Source organism: Pipra filicauda, unplaced genomic scaffold, assembly GCF_003945595.2.
Source record: "Pipra filicauda isolate LSUMZ 115617 unplaced genomic scaffold, ASM394559v2 scaffold889_size95291_pilon, whole genome shotgun sequence".
NCBI lineage: Eukaryota > Metazoa > Chordata > Aves > Passeriformes > Pipridae > Pipra > Pipra filicauda.
This window is the reverse complement of record NW_024105074.1, coordinates 15,226-35,213: the sequence shown is the minus strand read 5'-3', so window position 1 is coordinate 35,213 and position 19,988 is coordinate 15,226. Positions and strand designations below refer to the sequence as shown.

Here is a 19,988-nt window from a genome sequence, read left to right as displayed (position 1 = left end):
CCCCCAAAAAATAGCCAGAAACTCACCCAAATCTCCCTAAAAAATGACCCAAAACTGACACAAATCTCCCCAAAAAAATCGCCAGAAACTGACAGAAATCTCCTCAAAAAATGGCCAGAAACTGACTCAAATCTCCCCAAAAAATGGCCAGAAACTCACCCAAATCTCCCCAAAAAATGGCCAGAAACTGACACAAATCTCCCCAAAAAATGGCCAGAAACTCACCCAAATCTCCCCAAAAAATGGCCAGAAACTGACACAAATCTCCCCAAAAAATGGCCAGAAACTGACACAAATCTCCCCAAAAAATGACCAAAAACTGACACAAATCTCCCTAAAAAATGGCCAGAAACTCACCCAAATCTCCCCAAAGGGACCCCAGAGCCCCTACAGGGACCCCAGAGCCATTAGAGGGACCCCCGAGCCCCTACAGAGACCTCAGATTCCCTACAGAGACCCCCGAGCCCCTACAGGGACCCCAGATTCCCTACAGGGCCCCCCGAGCCCTCCAGAGCCCCTTGCTGGGTCCCAGCAGCTCTTCTCCCCCCCAAACCCCCCTTTCTGGCTGCAGCTGCTTCTCTTCTCTGGCTGCCCCTTCCTTCCCCAGGGAGGTTTGCCCTGTTCTTTGGCCAGGCTCCAGCTGCAGCTCAAGGGCAAAGCTGCGACTGCAATTCCCCCTTTGGGTTTTCACTGGAAAAACAAAGGCTTGGCACAAACTCTGCCCAGGCCCTCGCTGAACACGAGACATCAAACAGGGCACACAGAATAAAGTGCACCAAACTCTAAATCCTGTTACAGTGACTGTCCACCCCAACCTAGCACTGACATTAAAAACATCCAACCAATCACAAAGACCTCCAACCATCCCTTAGATAGAGAAAAGCACACAGGAACGAATGCAAAAAGAAAAATTCCAAACAATGCTCAATTAAATAACCATGGACTGATAGAAAACATGGTTAGTGAACTTAAACCACTTCACTTCTTCCCATTATTCTCCATCAGCAATTAACCTTATTTAAGTTCTCCTTTTAACACTTCATTAAAACTGACTGAGAAGCAAAAGGTTTGAACCAAACTTCATAACGTGATGACTTCAGGGTTTGTGCTCCTTGACTTTTGCTGAAGGTGTTTGGAAGCCAGGCTTTGTTCTGGAGAGCTTTTCCCCACCCTAAAACCCTTCTGCAGACGGGACTCCCTTCCCTCAGGGGTCGGGGGCCTCTGGTTTCCCTGAAGGCTGGGGGGGATCTGGGAGCCAAATCCCAAGGGATCCAGCCCAGCTCTGCACACACCCCCCCATTTCCAGCTGGTCACAGCTCCCGGGGGCCACCACCACTCACCACATTTGCACCCAAACACCCCTCTGAGCTCGTGGCACTGGGTTTGAGGGACTGAGAAATGATCAGGCTGGTGCTTTGCCCTCAGAGGAGTAAGATCCAAGGATGCATTTCTGTTGAGAAACTCTTCGAGGCTGCAGGACATACACTGCATCAGGCCTGCTGGCACAATGCAGCCTGCGTGCTGGACGGCAGGGACCCGTGTGCTCCAGCAGCACATGGGGGGCCTGGAGCAGCAGAGAGCAGAAAGCTGCAGAGAGGAAAACCAGGAAGGAGGTTGTTACCCAGGGTGTGAGAAACCAGAAGATGGGGGGGCCTGGAAATGTGCCTTGGCTAGTAGAGCCAATGAAGTTATAGATATAGTGTGTGAAAGTAAATGTAACCAATAGAGAGTTAGAACAGAGCGTGTGAACCCTGCAGGACCCTTGATAATGGGTGTATTTCTGGAATAAAGTGAGAGCATTGCCTGTACCTCTAGGAGGATGTGTCTCTGACTCTCGAGCTCGTTTTTTGCATCTTCTCCTTTTATCTGGCGCCCGAAAAGGTGATCAAAAGCGCGGAAGGGCAGAAGAATGCGGATAGCCCATTGATGTCCGTGCGGTGGGACGCGGTGGGAGACGTGAGAGGCTGAGAGAAGCTGGACAGAGGCGTTTCGGTCGTGGGCCAGTCGGCGCGAACCGAGGGAGAAGGGTCGCTACCTTCCCCCTGGCATTTGCTGCAAGCACGGAATCGGAGTTTGCTGCAGCTAAAAAGCTGCTCTTGGCTATCCTTGCTAAGCGAGGGGAAACAGTAGCTGAGGTGTTTGACGAGCTTATTGCTCGGGCCTGTGGAAACGGTTTCTTTAAAGTGCCCCCTCTCCTTTTCGCCTTTGAGGAACGGCGGGCTTTGGGAGACAGACTTTGGGACTTGAAAACCCTCGCTGCTACTCCGAACCTTCTCGGCCGTGCAGTCATCCTGCTGAAGGGGGAGCGCGGCGCGGCCCGGCACACACTGCCCCGACCGAACCGGGTGCATTCGAGCCGTGGCCGCCGCCCCCCCGGGCACGATCGCGGTGCAGACGAAGCCCAGGGAGCCGCTCTGGCCGGAGAAGCCTCAGGCGCAGCAGAGCAGGGCGAGGCAGCGCCGCGGGGGGAAAGCAGGAGCACCCGAGAGCCGGCGGGAGAGCAGCCCGGCCGAGCGGGGCAAGGAAAACCGGGAGCGGCCCCAGAGGGAAACGGGGATGGAGCAACCCGGGCAAAGCATCGCTTCTTGGGGAGAAGGGGAGCGGGCTGGAAGGCTGCTTTCCGGGGGTCTGTTCACTCTCCTGGTGACTCTGGGGGCTGTCCGGTGGGGCGCTGCGGGCTCACGGGGTTGTTAAAAGCAAAATCTCTCTTTTTAGTCCTTCTACTCACTTGTAGAGAACTTAAACCCAAAGACTTGCGTTTACCTGCAAGCTCGCATGCAGACGGTTTTAGGGAGATTTTCCGGGAAATGAGTATTTGTACGAAAATCTTAGTGAAATGCCTTATTCTTAGCTGTATTTTACCCCTATAAAACCCTTCTGAAAAAACATCGTATTCAAAAAACAAACAAACAGAAAACAAACAAAAAAAAGCAAGCAAGGTTTTGACAAAAAGGATAAAAAGCCCTCTTGCAAAGCTTTGCCTTAGCAGAGAAAGAGATAAGGTGTTACTGGCTCACACAATAGAGATCGTTTGTTGCCGAGCAACTGAGTATTACACCTCCTCTGGCCAAACTCGGGGAAAAAAAAAAAAAAGGGGGGGTGTAGAACCCTCCTGCTTTATAGAGGCTGCAACTTTGCAATCTTCTGATTGGGGAAAGAAATATTTTTGCCTTACAGTTTGTGGGAGGGAGGGCAAAAAATCTAAAAACCCTCTCCCGTCTCGCTTTGAATCTCCCTGCCTACAGGATAGGGGGAGGAGAAGAGAAACACTGCAAACTGAAACCTGAGTCACATACCACAGTAGAGATTTAAAGAAAAACAAACAAACAAAAAGGTAGAGATAATATTAAAATTAATGAAAAGAGTCACAAATAAAAATGTATTCATTCTCAATCTGTCATTAGTAATTCTCATGAATAGAGGAGCCAATCTGTGGCTCCAGCGAGCTTAACCAGAAGCTGGGAAGATGATGCAGAATACAGTAAATTAAGGAAACTATTCTAGTTGCTTTTTCATTTTTTCTATTAATCGGGACAACAACCACAGCCTTTTATTAGTAACTGACAGCCAGCCACTTCGTACTATAAAACCTATATTCCTCTCGTACGGTCAAGTTACAAAAATTCTGAAATTTGAAATTCTTTTGTGACAATTGTTTAATAGTCTAGGCTCTATTTTGCAGAAATTCCACAGATTCATTCTGCAATCTGACCCCGTGAGATTAAACACTCCTGTTCATCTATTCCAACGTGGAGATCACATCTCCATTCAGCAGTAGGATGCTGCCCCCCTGTATGCTGACTGCAGAGAGATGGGGATTACCTGCAACCACGGCATAGCTGCAAGTGCCCCTGGCTGACCCAATGAAGCAGGAGCAGCTGGAGCCTATTCTGAGCTCTTCACTAAACATGGATATGGTTACAAAGAGATTATTGCCTACCCTTTTACTATTAGTCCTTTGTTGTAGATATTCTCTGTTGTTTTCCTTGGTTTTCATCACTATGCTGCTTCACTTGCTCCACAATGGCCTGGTCCAACCACAGCCCATGGGGGGAATGTATTTGTGCTTAACTGGATGGTGCAAGAGCTGAGAGAGGGGAACTTCGGCCCTGAAACAACCATCTGGTATAACTGGAGATTAATTGGCATTTTGCTATTAGTTGACAACTCTCCAAAAACATTTGACAGAAACAGTGAAAAAGAAGATGATGTTAAGACAGACCCCTGAGATACAGCATGCCACAGGCAAATCATATAAAGACCTGTCCTTGCACGGGACACTTAGCTCAAAGTCAACAAAGCTAAGCTTTTTATTTATGCAACAACTAACCTAACAGTTTAATTTCAGTACAAAAAAAAAAAAGGGGGGGGAGTGAGGAAAGATAAGTTCATGAAATGGTCTTGCTGACTGTTACTTGAGGTTGCTTGCCTAAATAGCCAGAATTGTTTTAAACATGGTGAAGAGGAGCTTTTGAAGTTTTTGTAGTGACTATTGACAAGTTCTCTTTGAAGTCCAAAAGCCCATTTGCATAGAGAAGTGCGTGTTTTGCTTTAAAAATATGAGTATATATTTATCTTTAAACTATAAGAATGTTTGTACGTATTTGGGTTTTGAATTGAACGTGAAGCAGAAATATGTTTATGTTTTCCAAGCTATACTTTCATAAAAACAAGAAATGCATAATTAGATCTTACTCAGATGAGGGCAAAACACAAGAATGATAATTTCTCAGTTCACAACCAGAAAACACAGTAAAATACAGCTCAAAAGTATGTTTGTGTGAGAGCATGAAGTGATGGCCATCACACATGAAAGTTGTGTGAATGTATGCATGTGAGTGTATGAATATATGATTATTAATATATTCTGGTTTTGCTCACAAATGCCTAAACCATATTACCTTACAGATGCATAAGCACCTTTGGATAAAGAGTGGGAGGCACATAACCCTGAGTTAAATGAAGTTTCATTGGCAAAATAAAAGTTCTCAAGAACGACATAGAACAAAGAGATGAACCAAGCAAAAGACCATCAGTCAGGCCTGGATTGTGCAAAAGAAAAAGGGGGAATAGCTGAGAAACTCTTCGAGGCTGCAGGACATACACTGCATCAGGCCTGCTGGCACAGTGCAGCCTGCGTGCTGGACGGCAGGGACCCGTGTGCTCCAGCAGCACATGGGGGGCCTGGAGCAGCAGAGAGCAGAAAGCTGCAGAGAGGAAAACCAGGAAGGAGGTTGTTAGCCAGGGTGTGAGAAACCAGAAGATGGGGGGCCTGGAAATGTGCCTTGGCTAGTAGAGCCAATGAAGTTATAGATAGAGTGTGTGAAAGTAAATGTAACCAATAGAGAGTTAGAACAGAGCGTGTGAACCCTGTAGGACCCTTGATAATGGGTGTATTTCTGGAATAAAGTGAGAGCATTGCCTGTACCTCTAGGAGGATGTGTCTCTGACTCTCGAGCTCGGTTTTTGCATCTTCTCCTTTTACATTTCTATTTTCATGGAAATATCACCTGTAAAACACAAACATATTTCTGCTTCATGTGCAATTTAAAATTCAAAGACACAGAAACATTCCTCTAGTTCCAAGGGAAATACACACTCCTATCTCTGAAGCCAAACACACATTTTCCCGTGCTAATGGGCTTTGGACTTCAAAGAGAACCTGGCAGTAGTCCCTGCAAAAAACTTCAAGAACTGTCAAAATACAAACCCTCTCCTTCTCCCCCCCGTTTGTGCTGCAGCTCCAACCACTTTGGGCCATTTAGGTAAACAACTTCCAAAACCAGTTGGTAAGGTTATCTCCTGAACTTGGCTTTCCTCACTCCCCCCCTTTGTTTTAGTAGTTTATTCACAGGAAAATCATCTCTTTCTAAATGTGTAGCATTCCAAGTTTCACTTGAAACAACTGTAAGAATGTCTTCAAAACACAGCTGGCACTTCAAAGGTGTATACAATTTAAGGCAAATGGCAAATAAAATAAGTACTGAGTGATACCAAAACCACACTGAGCTTAGGGTGTTCTCAAAAACCAGAGTCCACTTCCAAGTGAAGCTGTTGCTGCTCCCCTCCCTGGGCACTGTTCAAGGAAAGCCCAGCACAGGAAACAAGAAGTACCACAGGCTCCTTTGGAAACATCAAAGCTGCAATTCTGGAGTATCCCCACCAGGACAGTCCCTGGAAATGGAATTCAGCAACAGCTTTTAGGCACTCTCAGATTCACATTTATTGCAATAGTTCATGACTTTCTTTCTTAAATCACATCTCAGGATTTCCCTGAATTATCACAGTGGAGGAAACAAACCTTCTCCTAACGGGAACCAGCCAAGCCAATGGAGAAGCAAAGCTGACAGTGTGAGCCCACCAGAGCTCTCAGCTGCTCCGGGTCACCTGCCTGGGCACTGCAGATTTGGGAGCTCAGAGCTGGCTCTCCCTGCCAGGGCCGTGGCTGGGAGGGGGAGCAGTTTATTTAGAGAAGTTTCAGTGCAGAGATTTCACTTTCAGGAATGGTAAAAGTGGCCAAAGAAAGTCTTTCTGGCCCTTCCTGAAAAGCCCCAAGTCCTTGGGACTGCAGTACCCCTGTGCCAACGTGTGCCCAGCCAGAACAGCCCCTGGGAGCTGTGCCCACTGCTGACAAACCACTGCCCACGGGCACTCCTGCCTGGACAAGGGCAGGGCCAAAGCCAGAACAGCCCCTGGGAGCTGTGCCCACTGCTGACAAACCCACTGCCCACGGGCACTCCTGCCTGGACAAGGGCAGGGCCAAAGCCAGAACAGCCCCTGGGAGCTGTGCCCACTGCTGACAAACCCACTGCCCACGGGCACTCCTGCCTGGACAAGGGCAGGGCCAAAGCCAGAACAGCCCCTGGGAGCTGTGCCCACTGCTGACAAACCCACTGCCCACGGGCACTCCTGCCTGGACAAGGGCAGGGCCAAAGCCAGCCCTGGCCTTGAGGCAGAGGAGCACAAAGGAGGGCACACTGGGGAGGAAGCAGGGCTGGCACACACAGAACCTTCCCAGAACATTTCGGGGGAATGAATTCCTGTGCTCACTGCTGATTATTGCAAAGCTCCTGCTCTGCAAACTGGGCTTGCAGAACAGTTTCATCCCTTGTGGGTCATGAACAGGATCAGTTCTGGGCTCGGTCCCAAGGACCCAGGTTTGGTTCCAAATGTCACTCGGTCCCCCTGGGACAAGAACAGTGGCACACATGGACTCAACAGCCCTGCACAAGGCCAGGAGTGGGGGGGAAATATCCTTGAGAGCACTGCTGCATTTCAAAAAGAAGTCAGTCACATCAACTCTGTAACAAATAAAAAAGAGAAGCCAAAATAAATAACTGTAGACAGGGTACTAAGCACCTTGAGAATACCAATAAGAAAAAATAAGAATAAAGGCATCTGTTTGAAGTACAAAGAGTTTGGGAGACACCATTTGTTTGCCATGAAGCCTTTTTGTCAATTATTTTGTTGGCCCTTCTATAGTTAGAATACAAACCTTACCCTGCCACAAAAAGCAGAAAACCTCTTCAGAGAGTTAGGAGACAGAGTCAGTTTGGATTAATGGGTAGAATATCTCTGGAGACAAAATAAGGCAGAGAAAATAACCCCATCCTCAGCAGCAGAGCTGCCTCCCCCCTGCCTGCCCCTGGAGCCAGGGGAAGCAGCAGAGGGAAGCAGCTTCCTCCAGCCCAGGAACTCTCCTGCCAGTGGCTGCAGCAAATCCCCAGCTCTCGAGGCAAACCAAATCCTTCCAGCCAGCAGCCTAAGAGACAGGGCAGGGATGGAGCTGGCTCAGGGCAGCAGCCCTGGCAGAGCTGGGCTCCAGAATGGAACAGGAGAAGACCCAGCAAATCTCACAGTAGTTTGCCTTTTCAAAGGCACACCCAATTCCAGAGACAGAGTTCCAAAATTGGGATTCTACAGAAGAGACAAAGTTACCTTGACTTGATGACTTGTTTATTGATGGAGAGGCATGACCAGATTGCTCACAGACCCTTAGGATGGGCAATATGTCCATTTATTATCTCAATCAGTGAACTTTGACACAGTTTAGTTTGTTTGGGGCACATGCTCCCAACAAGGTGATGGGATAGCTCAGTCTGTGCACACGTCTCATGGCCCCAGTTCATTGGACCTGATGTTCTGTCCACACCCTCTGAAATCATCCTTGGCATAGAAACCTCTTTAACTAATCTGCTTTTAGAGTTTTACTAAATTTGCAGGTGTTTCATTATCTTCAGTTTCTCAAGGTTTTCTTACTATAAACATCTTACGTTCTCAAACCTTATCATTAGACACCCAGCTAACAAGTACCAACATCCCAGATTTTCACACAGTCTCTGAGTATAAACAACACACACCTGTCACTCCCATGGCAAGCAAGGCCTAGAGAGGGCAGGAAAAACTGTTCAGAGAAATCTCTCTGTTCCGGCCACAGTTCCCCAGTTCTGCTTTGAACAATTCTTACTGCACTCCTGCAACATTCCTCCTCATACCTACAACATATTACCAAACACAATTACATACAATAATACCACTGCCACTAACAAACTTAACAACCTTTGATCCCAGAGTTTGTGCTCTTAACTCTGTGCTTACACATGTTCCTAAATATAGGGCTTATCCTTGAAAGCTTTTATTCAATCTAAAAACACTTCTGCAAATGGAGCTTCATTCAACTTGGGGTTGTGTGTGGTCTGTTTTTCTTTAGGGTGTTTGTGTCCAAGCTGTTTGTGTAGCTGTTCATACATTCCCACACACACATTGCTTTCATTCCTTCACTTGCACACGGTGGCCACCATCAAACAAACTTTCACTCAGACACACTTTTCAATTCCATTGCACTGGGTTTTATCAACTAAGAAACCATAATTATTCTCTAGTACCTTATAATGTCAAAGTTTCCCAACCAAACAGATAAAATTAACCAGATAGATTAACTTTCCCTTACTAATACTTAGTGAGTAATCCAAAGGTCATTCAATACATTACACTGAAATTCTTACCCTCTATAACTTATATACCTCTTAACTTCTAAAACTATGTGCCTTAAAAGTACTAAGAAATTGTACTTTAATAATATTGAAGAGACTGTTAGCTACAACAACTTCTGGTGTTGTCACAGTCACCTGCAGGAACCTCATCCAGCTTGTTCTGAAGAACCAGCTTCTTCCCAAGGCCTCCTCCATCGTGCAGATACCCAGAGAGCACCTGTGTGCAAAAGACTCCAACCCATGAAACACTTCTGCAGGGCAATAGAAGAGGGCTGTCCCCCTTCTCGCTTTGCAAAGTGTGCTAAGAACTCTGGAATCATCAATCTCTATAACCTTTATGCCAATAACAACAAATCTGTAACAGTTCTATTTCAGAACAGAGTATGCTACATCCTACCCATACACTACTAACCACTCTGCTCAGATGATAGGTTAACCTGTGCCAACATTCTGCTGGCATGTTCTCATCTGGGTCAGGGGGCACTGATGACCTGGGGCACCCGATCCATTCCCGCTGGTTCTGGGAGCTCCTGCCGGGCTGGAGGAAAGGCTGCAGCTGTCTCCTCAGCACGTGCTGCTTGTGCTGCTCTGCTGATGACACCTGCAGCTGGAAAGGACAGAAGGGAAGAAGTACAACAGAAGGTCCATGGGTAAAAAGAAAAGAATTCCTAGAGATCATTTAGGCCCACAGTGAAATGCCATTTGCAAAAGCAAAGTCACGTATCAATATTTGCTTTGGGATGTACAGTAAAACTCCAGAATTTCCTAACAATAAAACAATAGGTTTTGTTAAAGCTGAGGAACTGTTCATTGAAAGAATGAAACTAGAGGATTGAAGAACTGATAAAAATCATATCTGATTGCACTGTAAAAAAGAAAGTCTTTTCTGCAGACTTAATTACTCTCAGCAACTCTAAAATTTCAATAAGTCTCGTTGGAAAATGTGATACAACCTAAGCAGCTCTTCTGGCTTCATCTTCTAGAACTAGTAAGATTTTGGATTTTGTCTCACATAAACAAACATCACAAATGTTTGCTCTACCATTTTACTTGAATTATCTGTTTTAAATTACCATAACAAATATTCTACTGTTGCCTATTTGACACAATTCATAGGTATTGACACTATCACTCTATTTTTGTTTGCTATATTTATCTTGTCTACAATATGCATGAGAAACTAAGAGAAAATTATCAACTTTTATCCTTATCCTTTTTTTTGTCTTAAAACACAAACAAATCTCCCCTGTTTATAGTACATTTATCAGCCATCCCTGTGTTTGGGCTGTAGAATTCTCTCTCTTACGTGTATTTTGTTTGGTTAAGGATGATTCCCTGTGGGATGAGACACAATCCATTATCATTTAACTTACACAGAAAGTACTCTATGGAGATTGGATTTTGTGCTGTGAGCAAAAAAAGGGCATTAATCTCTAGGGTATTTTGTGACAAAGTACATTTTTCTATCACATTGCAAATTCCATTTACCCAGGATAGATTGCAAAGCCAACACTTGCTAATAATCCATCCTAGAGGCGTACAAATAGTAGGAACAGATAAAAGGGGAAAAGGAAGGCATTGGTTGCTTTAAGAATGTTTAAGGAAAAGTGCAGAACACTTGCATCTGGTATTACAATGATTTTGATTGCATTGATCACAAAAAGGTTGGATTTCTTCCGAAGGCTTGGCCTGCAAAGAAAGGCTGGAGAAGACGGGGGCAAATCTGTCTTAGCAGAAAGAAGCAGCAGTCAGAGAGGTGACTCTTCTCTCCCCAGAGTATTTAGATTTAGACAAGAGAGTCCTAATTACTCTTTTCAGCCCATATTCTGAAATGCTGATGGATGACACATGCAAAGCAAAGCAAAGCAAAAGTCCCTGGGAAAGGAGTGAAGAACCTTCAATACACATGCATTTGTGAGGGTAAAATCAACAAGAATACTGAGCATTCTCGGCTTAAAATCTCTAGAAGGCAAATGAATCATACTAGCTAATAAGTTAAAACTATAACAGAGAAAGAAATATTTTCTTTACCGATGAAGTGATCAAAGATTGCAAGAGTGAGAGTTTTTCTCACTCTTTATTAATTCTGCATATGCAGATTGCAAGTAGATGCTAACAGTTGGCAAAGAAGGCAGTTTCATGTTAGAGCTGTCATGGTCTGAGATAGCCCCAAAATCCAATTCCCTAGTCCTAACCCCCTGTCACCTCTCAATCCAATGTGAGATGGGTTTTTTTCCAGAGAAAACACCCCAGACTCCAAATGGGGGAAAGGGAATATATCACAATGACTATACAAATAAATACTACAATACATGACATACAATCTTAGCTATCTCTACCATGACATAAGTGTCTACAATGGACCAGATCTCTTCTCCCCTCCAAATAAAAGTCCAGGAGGGAAAGAAGGACAGATCCCTTCCAGTCTGAAGGCAGGAGCATCCTCTAAGGCAGCAGGTTCTCCTCATCTCATCTGTCCTCCGTGCAGCAGTAACTGGGTTGTTGGAGCTGGATCTCTGTTCCATACACACGAGGGGGTCTCCAAGCCCCTCGGCTCTCCTTCGGTCCAAGTGAAGGCCTCACCCGTGGGCTGCCAGCAGGGACCAGACTCGTGTCACCACAGGGATGTCACGAGATGCGGGGGCATCTTCGTCAAAGTTCCTTCCTCAGGGGACTCACCCTGAGTCAGAACATCTTGGGCAGCTTTCAGTTGCAAGCCTTTGCCTCAAGAGTTCTAGCAGAGCTCCTGTGCCCTGTCTCAGGCTGCCAGGCTTGGCAGCAGCAGGGGGGGCCAAGGTCAACTCGCCCCACATTCCATCTGGCCGTCCCGGTCCAGCTCCGGGACGCTCTGAGCTTCTCAGCTCCTCTCTCTCTCCGGTGCTGCGTGTCCAAAACTGCTCTCCAAAACAGGAGTCCATCTCCCTCTTTTTCTCAGAGGGTCTCAAGGGAGTTTGGGGGTCTGGTATCAGTCCTTACCCCAAACTCTGTCTCTCTGCTGCTAGCTCGCTTTTCTTCGGACAGCACTGTCTCTCCTGCTTTGCTGCATGCTCTGGTGCTGCTTCTTCTCTCTTCTGGCTCTGTGCCACCGTTTCTCCGGGCAGCGCCGGCTGCCGCTACTGCTCTCAGTGAAGGAACATCTCCAGGTTCAGCTACAGACACTTAGTCCAGCTTACCACTGCTCCAAGTCTCTGCAGCCCCCCCCGCCAGGGGCTGGGAGGCCCCCGAGGGCCCAAAGGGCTCCGAGCCCCTTCCTCGTGGTCTCACAACAACCAAACCACAACCCTTCTCTTCCGGTGCTTGGGACATGCTTTCATCTTGCAGGAGCCCCCGTTGGGCAGAACTTCAAAACTTCCAGGGGTTTCCACCCCTGGGGGTCTACCACTTCTCTTGGCCTCTGGGGGAAAACAAGGTCCAAAGCACTCCAGAGCACTGCCCAAGTATTCCTGAGACTGGCAATATGACAATGGAGCTGCATTAAATGCTTCAGTCACAAACCTATTGCCTAGAGCAGCTTACAGAAAGACCAATGTGTACTATCCACAGCTCTAAAAAGCAAAGTGTTATTGCCCTGGCAGAGTTAAATTGAAGCAATTTTGTACATAAGAATGATGCACTGATTTAAAATTATCACTTATTAGTTTGTTCTTGTTTCACAACAATGCCGTATCTATGGGCAAAGGAGGCTTCGGGCTTGAGGAGATGCCTGAACTATCAATCCCATAGGATTAGCAATTTTAAATGAAGAAAAAAGTTGCAAGAAAAGGTAATTTCAGGCTTCGAAAAGAACTTTCATTGATTTCCAAAGTTTGGACCCCAGAACCATCAGTTCAGAATCTTACCCAAATGGTGATGTCACCAATGCATTTTAAAGCAGCCTTCAATTAGGTTAAATAAAGAAAATAGAAGCCGATGAAGAGAGCTCAGTAAGAGTTTCTATTTCTAGATAAAGATTGTTTTAAATGCATAATCAAATTTGCTAATTGTAAGATGTGATACACATGGCCCAGTTAATAGGCAATTAGTGAGGGTTTTGTACTGCTCAGGATGTTATTGTGAACAGTCAGCACAAAGATAATGTTATAAAAGAGTTGGTCTATAACTTTGACTCCTCACTGAAAAAGGACATATTTTGCATCAGTCCTACTCGGTAACATTTGCTCTGGGCTGCCACAGCATTTGCTTTTCTTATAAAATGTTTCATCTGCCTAAATTCCAAAAATCCTTTGTCAGTTTTCTTAGCTCAAATGAGCACACAAGCAAGGGAAGCACTCAGGGAACATTTCTGATGTTTACACTCTCTCAGTCAATGGTGCTGTAACTTAAGTCTCAGCTTAAGCCATAACAAGGTCTTGAAGAAAGCTCAATTGTATGGGTGTGGAAATCTGGAGCAAAGAGAGAAGAAACAAAAATTAGGTTAGTCTAACTGTTTCTTGTAAAGGACAAAAATATCTTATTCTTCCAGACCTCTTTCTCACTCAATCACAGGGAGATGTGCAGACTGAAACTTGATCAGACAGAAGAAGGGTTAAGAGAGCATTGATTCCATGTTTATGCAGATTTGTTCATCTTAGCTGAAATGAATTCTGAGGTCTTTTTGACATGAATAAGGTAGAGTTTGATAGAATTCAGCAGTCATTTGAGTTTCAATAAGTAACTTTCTGTCTTGTCACTTCACTATCTAATCTTAACAGCATTGTCATCTTACCCTGGCACAGCAGGTCGGTTCTTTGATATTAAACTAGCAAGTTAAACAAGGAGCACAAAAACTAAGCCCTAATATTTCGTCTAAGGGTCTAAGAATTGCAAAGCTTTCTCAAATAGCTAAAGACCACTACAAAAATCATGCTATGAAGTTAAAGGGGAAAAGGTCTTTTTGCAAAAAAATTTTTTTTTTAAAAAGAAAGCACAAGAGAATTATGTTTTCTCAATCAGAACAAAATTCTATCTCTTTGTGGCTTCTGTAAACTAGACTTATCTTTCCCTACTCATTCTCATTAGACATGACATTTGAAAAATAGACACAACAAATAGGAATGTCTAGAGATGTCCAAATCTGGGAAGTGCACATGGTAAAGTACCACACTAAAAGACCTAGAACACTGCAGTGCAAGGACCAGTACAGACTCTTACAGACTTCAGTGTCTCTAGTTTATACAAGCATTCTTGCTACTAGAATCTCAGATAGAGTTTAAAGAGCTAAGAGAAAAAAAAAAAGAACAAGAAAAAAATGTCCTTATTTTTGGAGATAATGCTTATTCTTAAAATGTTGTAACACAAATGTAGTATAACCTGATCTTAACCCATACTGAGTAATTATAGGTTTAGCTTCGTACAGCATCTTCTCATTTCATGTTGAATGGCTCCTGTTGTCTCCCCCATCTGTTCGAACTGGGACTGCGTCAGGAGTTCACAACTACAGTTTTCCTTTAGCAGAGCATCTCACAGAACCTCTTTCCATCTCTGCTCCACACTGCTCACTGTCGCCAGCCCCTGATCTGCAAACAGCAGAGACACAGCAACACGACCAATGTGATCAAAGCAAGGTCCAATTTATTCTTTCAATCAGTTCCCTTGGATACAGTTTAGTTTGCTCAGGGTACATGCTCACAATCAGAGGATTGCAGAGCTCAGGCTGGGCACGTGTCTCATGCTCTCAGTTTATTGGATCTGAGGCTCTGTCCATGCGACCTGAAATCATCCTTGGCATAGAAACCTCTTTCTAACTAATCTGCTATGAGGGGTTTTTCCTAGATCTGCAGGTGTACTTTTATCTCTAGGTTCCCAAGGTTTTCTTACTATAAACATCTTACGTTCTCAAACCTTATCATTAGACACCCAGCTAACAAGTACAACCATCCCATATTTTCACACAGTCTCTGAGTACAAACAATACACACCTGTCACTTCCATGGCAAGCAAGGCCTAGAGAGGGCAGGAAAAACTGTTCAGAGAAATCTCTCTGTTCCAGACACATCTTACCACACATGCAGAGGGAGCAATCCAGAGTCCAGCCCGTCCCACCATTCCCAGGGAGGCAGTTCAGGGGCTGCCTGGGGCTCAGGGAGGAGTCACGGGGCTTCTCTTCTTCCTTCCTGCTTTCCCCATTTTCTCCTGCAAAAGCAAAGCTTTCTTGGCTTTCCTTGCTCAAGGAGATGCAGCCAAGGCCATCTTTGCAATCTAATCCTGGAAACTGCTCCAGGTTGTCATTTCAGGGGTTCTCTCAGGTCCTGCACTAATCAAGCCCCTTGGCCATTGGTTTCTTGGCAGGTTCTTACATTCACCTTCTACAAGCAAACCAGGAGGAGCAAATTCAGCTGTTCCTGCAACCAATCCAAGCTGCCATTCTGATTTTAAAGGATACTGGCTTGGCCTTACCAGGAGAGATCCCACACCAGGGGTAATACCTACAGGTTCTGCCCTCTTCCACTCTCCTGGAGTTCCACTGGCCCACACCACAGGAACAACTGCTGCTGCCACTTCAGTCGGGGCCTTGCTGCTGACAGGAGTTATTCCCTGCACAACAAGAGCTGCTGCTTGGACACATTGAGTTTCAGCAATTACAGTGTCAATAGCCCCAGTTTTCAATTGCATTTCTGCCTCAACTTCTCCAATCCATCTCTTCCTAGCACAGGTTTGGGTGAGTTTGGCAAAAAGAGAAACTGAGGAATCACCCAATGTTTTCCCAGTCTAACCCCTGTCACACCAGTCACCTTAACAGTGCCAGTCTTTAATTCTCCCTCTATTGTGTTTAGGACTGAGCAAGTTGGACCTGTGTCTGAGCAGGACAGGTGCAAACCAAATGCTGGGGACTGGAACACACACCTGGCACTCCTGCAGCTCTCACAGTCACATTCCAGAGAAAACAGCCAATTGGACCCTCCCTGCTCATTTCTTCATCCCAATCCCACACTTCTTTGGCACTTGGAGCACCACTTTTATCACCCAATTGCAGCCCATTAGAGAGCTCCATGTCTAGCAGGGACAGGTACCCCTGGGATACTCTCAGCAATGCCTGAATCCATGGCAGGGACCTTGCTTTGAGCTCCCCAGGGCCGGGCACCCCGAGGATCTCCCCGAAGAATCCTTTCGGTGCGCGCTGGAGTCCTCGGGGTGCCCCAACCCGGGGGGCACCCACAGCACTGTCCCTCCAGGGGGCCAAGTTGGTCCTAAACTGCAGGGGGATCTTGCCTGTGTCCCAGACTGGTCCGGGGATCTGAGGCCCTTCCCGAGAAAATCTCGGTGCCGGCGTGAAGGGCCAGAGATCCCTTGGAGCCACGGGAGAGCAGGCACAGAGTCCCTCCTGGGGGGCAATTCTGCTGCCTCAAATCAGCTCTTCAAAGAAGCCTCTAACACTCAGCTGGGGACTTTTAGAAGCCAGGCATTCCTTGCTTACAACACCCTGCCATGATCCCAGCCCCACGGGGGTCCTGGCAATCAGCTCCCAAAGGGCACACGGAGGGGTCTCCACTGCAGCTCATGGGAGGGGTCACCATTACAAGAGGGTTCATTTTCCTTCCCTGCATTCCTGTTCCACATTCAGGACATTCCCAACACCTGATCCCACATACACAAACCCTTATAAGGTCTCTGAGGGGCTCCATCGGGGGTCTCTGGTGGTCACCTGTGCCTGCAGCCCCCAAAGTTCTCAGTGACCACCTTAGCAACTTCAACACAACTCACCTGGTTGTAGAGGAGCTTGGTGCTGCTTGGCTGCTGCCTCAGTTCCCTTCTTCATTCTTTCTTGCCTTTGCTTGCTCAGTCCCTTTAAGTTCCTTGGCTCAGCTCTGTGCAGTTTCTAGGGAACATCCCACTGCAAAAACTACCAGTTCTTGGTACATCTCCAAACTCAGACATCAGGGAGTGAGGCAGAAAGCAACTAATTCAGGGCACTGCCTACAAATATTGGGACAAAAATACCAGAACATTCCATGGCCTCCCTTGGCAAATCAACCCCAAACAGCTCAGACACAAACAATAACCTGCACACCACAACAATCTGGCACTGCTGGTTCAACCCAGCCAAGTCAGTTGGGAAATGACACAAGGTCAACTTTCTTCCAAGTTTCAGTTATGATACAACAATCAGGGAGATCACAGACTCCCCTGGACAGTTTTATTCTGAGGAGAGAAGGAAACCAAAGCCATCCCCAGGGCTGCAATAGCTCAGGCTCCCAGAAAGGCCCAGGGGCTGGGCTGGGGTTTTGGCTGCCCTGGAGCACAGGCAGGAACACGATGTCACCACCCCACGGGCACAGCTGAGAACCCAAAGAGCAGCCACACCAGCAGCTCCTGCCAGCCCTGCTGGGCTGGGCCTTGGGGAGGAAGGACACTGGCCTTGCTTCCTGCCTAGCAGCAAAGAGCCTCCTTGCTGAGCACCTCTCCTGCCAAGGGCATCAGCTCAGATGGAAAGTTCAGCAAGTGCAACTTCTTGCACTGAGCAAGATCCCTGTTCCCTGGCAATCTCTTTCCAACTGAACTCAGAAGTACACACCAGAAGTTCAGGTGTGGCTGAAAATTTCATACAAGAATCTCTGAGACTCACCTGGTGAATTTTATAAGCCAGGCAGTCATTTATTACCATGCTCTTGAATCATTCCAGCCCACCAGGTGCCCTGACAATCAGCCCCCAAAGGGCACACAGAGGTGTCTCCACTGCAGCTGATATGGCAGCACTACAGGAGGATTCATTTTCCTTCCCTGCATTCCTGTTCCACATTCAGGACATTCCCAACACTTATCACCATACACACCTACCCTTAGAAGGTTTCCAAGGGGCTTCACCGAGGGCCTTCCCAGGTCTGCTCTGTCTGGAGCCCTCAAAGTCCTCAGGGCCTGCCTGAGGAACCTCAAGGCAACTCACCTGCTTACACAGGAACTTGGTGCTGCTTGGCTGCTGCCTCACTTCCCTTCTTCCTTCTTTCTTCACCTCCCTTGCTTGGTCCCTTTCAATCCCTGGGCTCAGCTCTGGGCAGTTTCCAGGCTCCATCCCACTGCAAAAAGGATTAGCCCTTGTTACATCTCAACACTCACATATCATTCCCCCTTTTGCCTTGACACTGGGCCATCAGGCCAGGGTCTCCTTATTTAAAGCACAGTTTGACTCCTCAGTGACAACAACTGACAGCCCTGAATCCAAACACAGGCTGAGACACAAACACAGATGGGAACTCTGAAGGATCCACTTGGTTCTGCTCACCAACCAAAAGGAGCTTTCTGAACTCAAGGTCCTTTTACTGCAACTTTACCTGCTATCAATGTGACCCACAAGACCTGCAAAGGCCCTTCCCACTTCCCCTGCAGGGCTGGCAGTGCCACCACTGGGCACGGCCCCAGGGGCTGGGCAGGAACGGAGGGGCTGGGGCGTCCAATCCATCGGCCCAGGCGGCACCAGGAGTTCCTGCAGTTCCTGAGGGGAGAGCCTCAAGACAACAAAGGATTAGGAAAAGGATCATTTTAAACTTCAATAGGTATATCCCCTGGAAGATGGGGAGTTGGACGAGGCCTACTGGGGCAACAAGGACACACTCAAGGCTGTCTATTCAAAGGATCTACCAGCACTCAAAAGCTGTCACTGTCCTTCTGTCAGGGGGAACTCAGCAAACTCTCTTTGCCAAGAGCCTCCAGCAGGATTTCCAGCTTTTGGGGCTCCCTTTTAACCATTTTTCCCATCACTGTAGCTGGGACTGTCACCTGCCCTACAGGGGAAACAGCCCACAAAGTTCACTTGCAGGGATGCCATTAACTCAAAGTCCCTTCTCAGGGGGTCACTGCACACCTTGGCCTTTCTTTGCCCTCCCCACCAAAGATGCTTCCAACACTTCTGACACATCTGGCAGACCCAGAGTTCTCCTCAGGGAAGGCTTCAGCTGCTTAAAGGCTGCCCTTGCACCATCTAGCCAAGGCAGCAAATGCTTACAGGCTGTTGGAAAAGTTGCCCTAACAGTCTTACCACACATGCAGAGGGAGCAATCCAGAGTCCAGCCCGTCCCACCATTCCCAGGGAGGCAGTTCAGGGGCTGCCTGGGGCTCAGGGAGGAGTCAGGGGGCTTCTTTTCTTCCTGCCCGCTTGCCCCAGTTTCTCCTGCAAAAGCAAAGCTTTCTTGGCTTTCCTTGCTCAAGCACATGCAGCCAAGGCCATCTTTGCAATCTAATCCTGGAAACTGCTCCAGGTTGTCATTTCAGGGGGTTCTCTCAGGTCCTGCACTAATCAATCCCCTTGGCCATTGCTTTTCTTGGCAGGTTCTTGCATTCACGTCCTACAAGCAAACCAGGAGGAGCAAATTCAGCTGTTCCTGCAACCAATCCAGTCTGGCATTCTGATTTTAAAGGATACTGGCTTGGCCTTACCAGGAGAGATCCCACACCAGGGGTAATACCTACAGGTTCTGCCCTCTTCCACTCTCCTGCAGTTCCACTGGCCCACACCACAGGAACAGCTGCAGCTGCCACTTCAGTCGGGGCCTTGCTGCTGACAGGAGTTATTCCCTGCACAACAAGAGCTGCTGCTTGGACACATTGAGTTGCAGCAATTACAGTTTCAATATTCCCATTTTCAATTTCATTTCTAACTCAGCTTTTCCACACAATCTCTTCCTAGCACAGGTTTGGGGGAGTTTGGCAAATAGAGAAACTGAGGAATCACCCAATGTTTTCCCAGTTTGACCCCTGTCACACCAATCACCTGAACACTGCCAGTCCTTCATTCTCCCTCTCTTGGGTTAAGGACTGAGCAAGTTGGACCTGTGTCTGAGCAGGACAGGTGCAAACCAAATGCTGGGGACTGGAACACACACCTGGCACTCCTGCAGCTCTCACAGTCACATTCCAGAGGAAACAGCCAATTGGACCCTCCCTGCTCATTTCTTAATCCCAATCCCACACTTCTTTGGCACTTGGAGCACCACTTTTATCACCCAATTGCAGCCCATTAGAGAGCTCCATGTCTAGCAGGGACAGGGACCCCTGGGATACTCTCAGCAATGCCTGAATCCATGG

General features: G+C 47.0%; 1 protein-coding gene across 12 annotated transcripts; it reads right to left on the bottom strand.

The window, feature by feature from the left end:
• Positions 1 to 4,990: 4,990 nt before the first annotated feature.
• LOC114003785 lies at positions 4,991 to 18,982 on the bottom strand. Of its 12 annotated transcripts, XR_005567098.1 has the most exons (4): positions 18,943 to 18,982; positions 14,327 to 14,488; positions 9,129 to 9,600; positions 6,464 to 7,301 (listed from the first exon to the last, which is right to left on the bottom strand). XR_005567098.1 is itself a non-coding variant. In XM_039390920.1 (3 exons), exons 1-3 carry the CDS (start codon positions 9,670 to 9,672, stop codon positions 6,478 to 6,480), a joined length of 981 nt encoding a protein of 326 aa, XP_039246854.1. In that variant the 5' UTR covers positions 9,673 to 10,663; the 3' UTR covers positions 6,464 to 6,477. The 12 variants fall into 12 exon arrangements, 2 of the variants coding, with proteins under 2 accessions (XP_039246854.1, XP_039246853.1); XR_005567100.1 differs by lacking the exons at positions 6,464 to 7,301; positions 14,327 to 14,488; positions 18,943 to 18,982 and adding exons at positions 4,991 to 5,207; positions 5,429 to 5,510 and having other exon boundaries at positions 9,129 to 10,663; XR_005567105.1 differs by lacking the exons at positions 6,464 to 7,301; positions 14,327 to 14,488; positions 18,943 to 18,982 and adding exons at positions 4,991 to 5,207; positions 5,429 to 5,510 and having other exon boundaries at positions 9,406 to 10,663.
• Between the last annotated feature and the right edge of the window lie 1,006 nt (positions 18,983 to 19,988).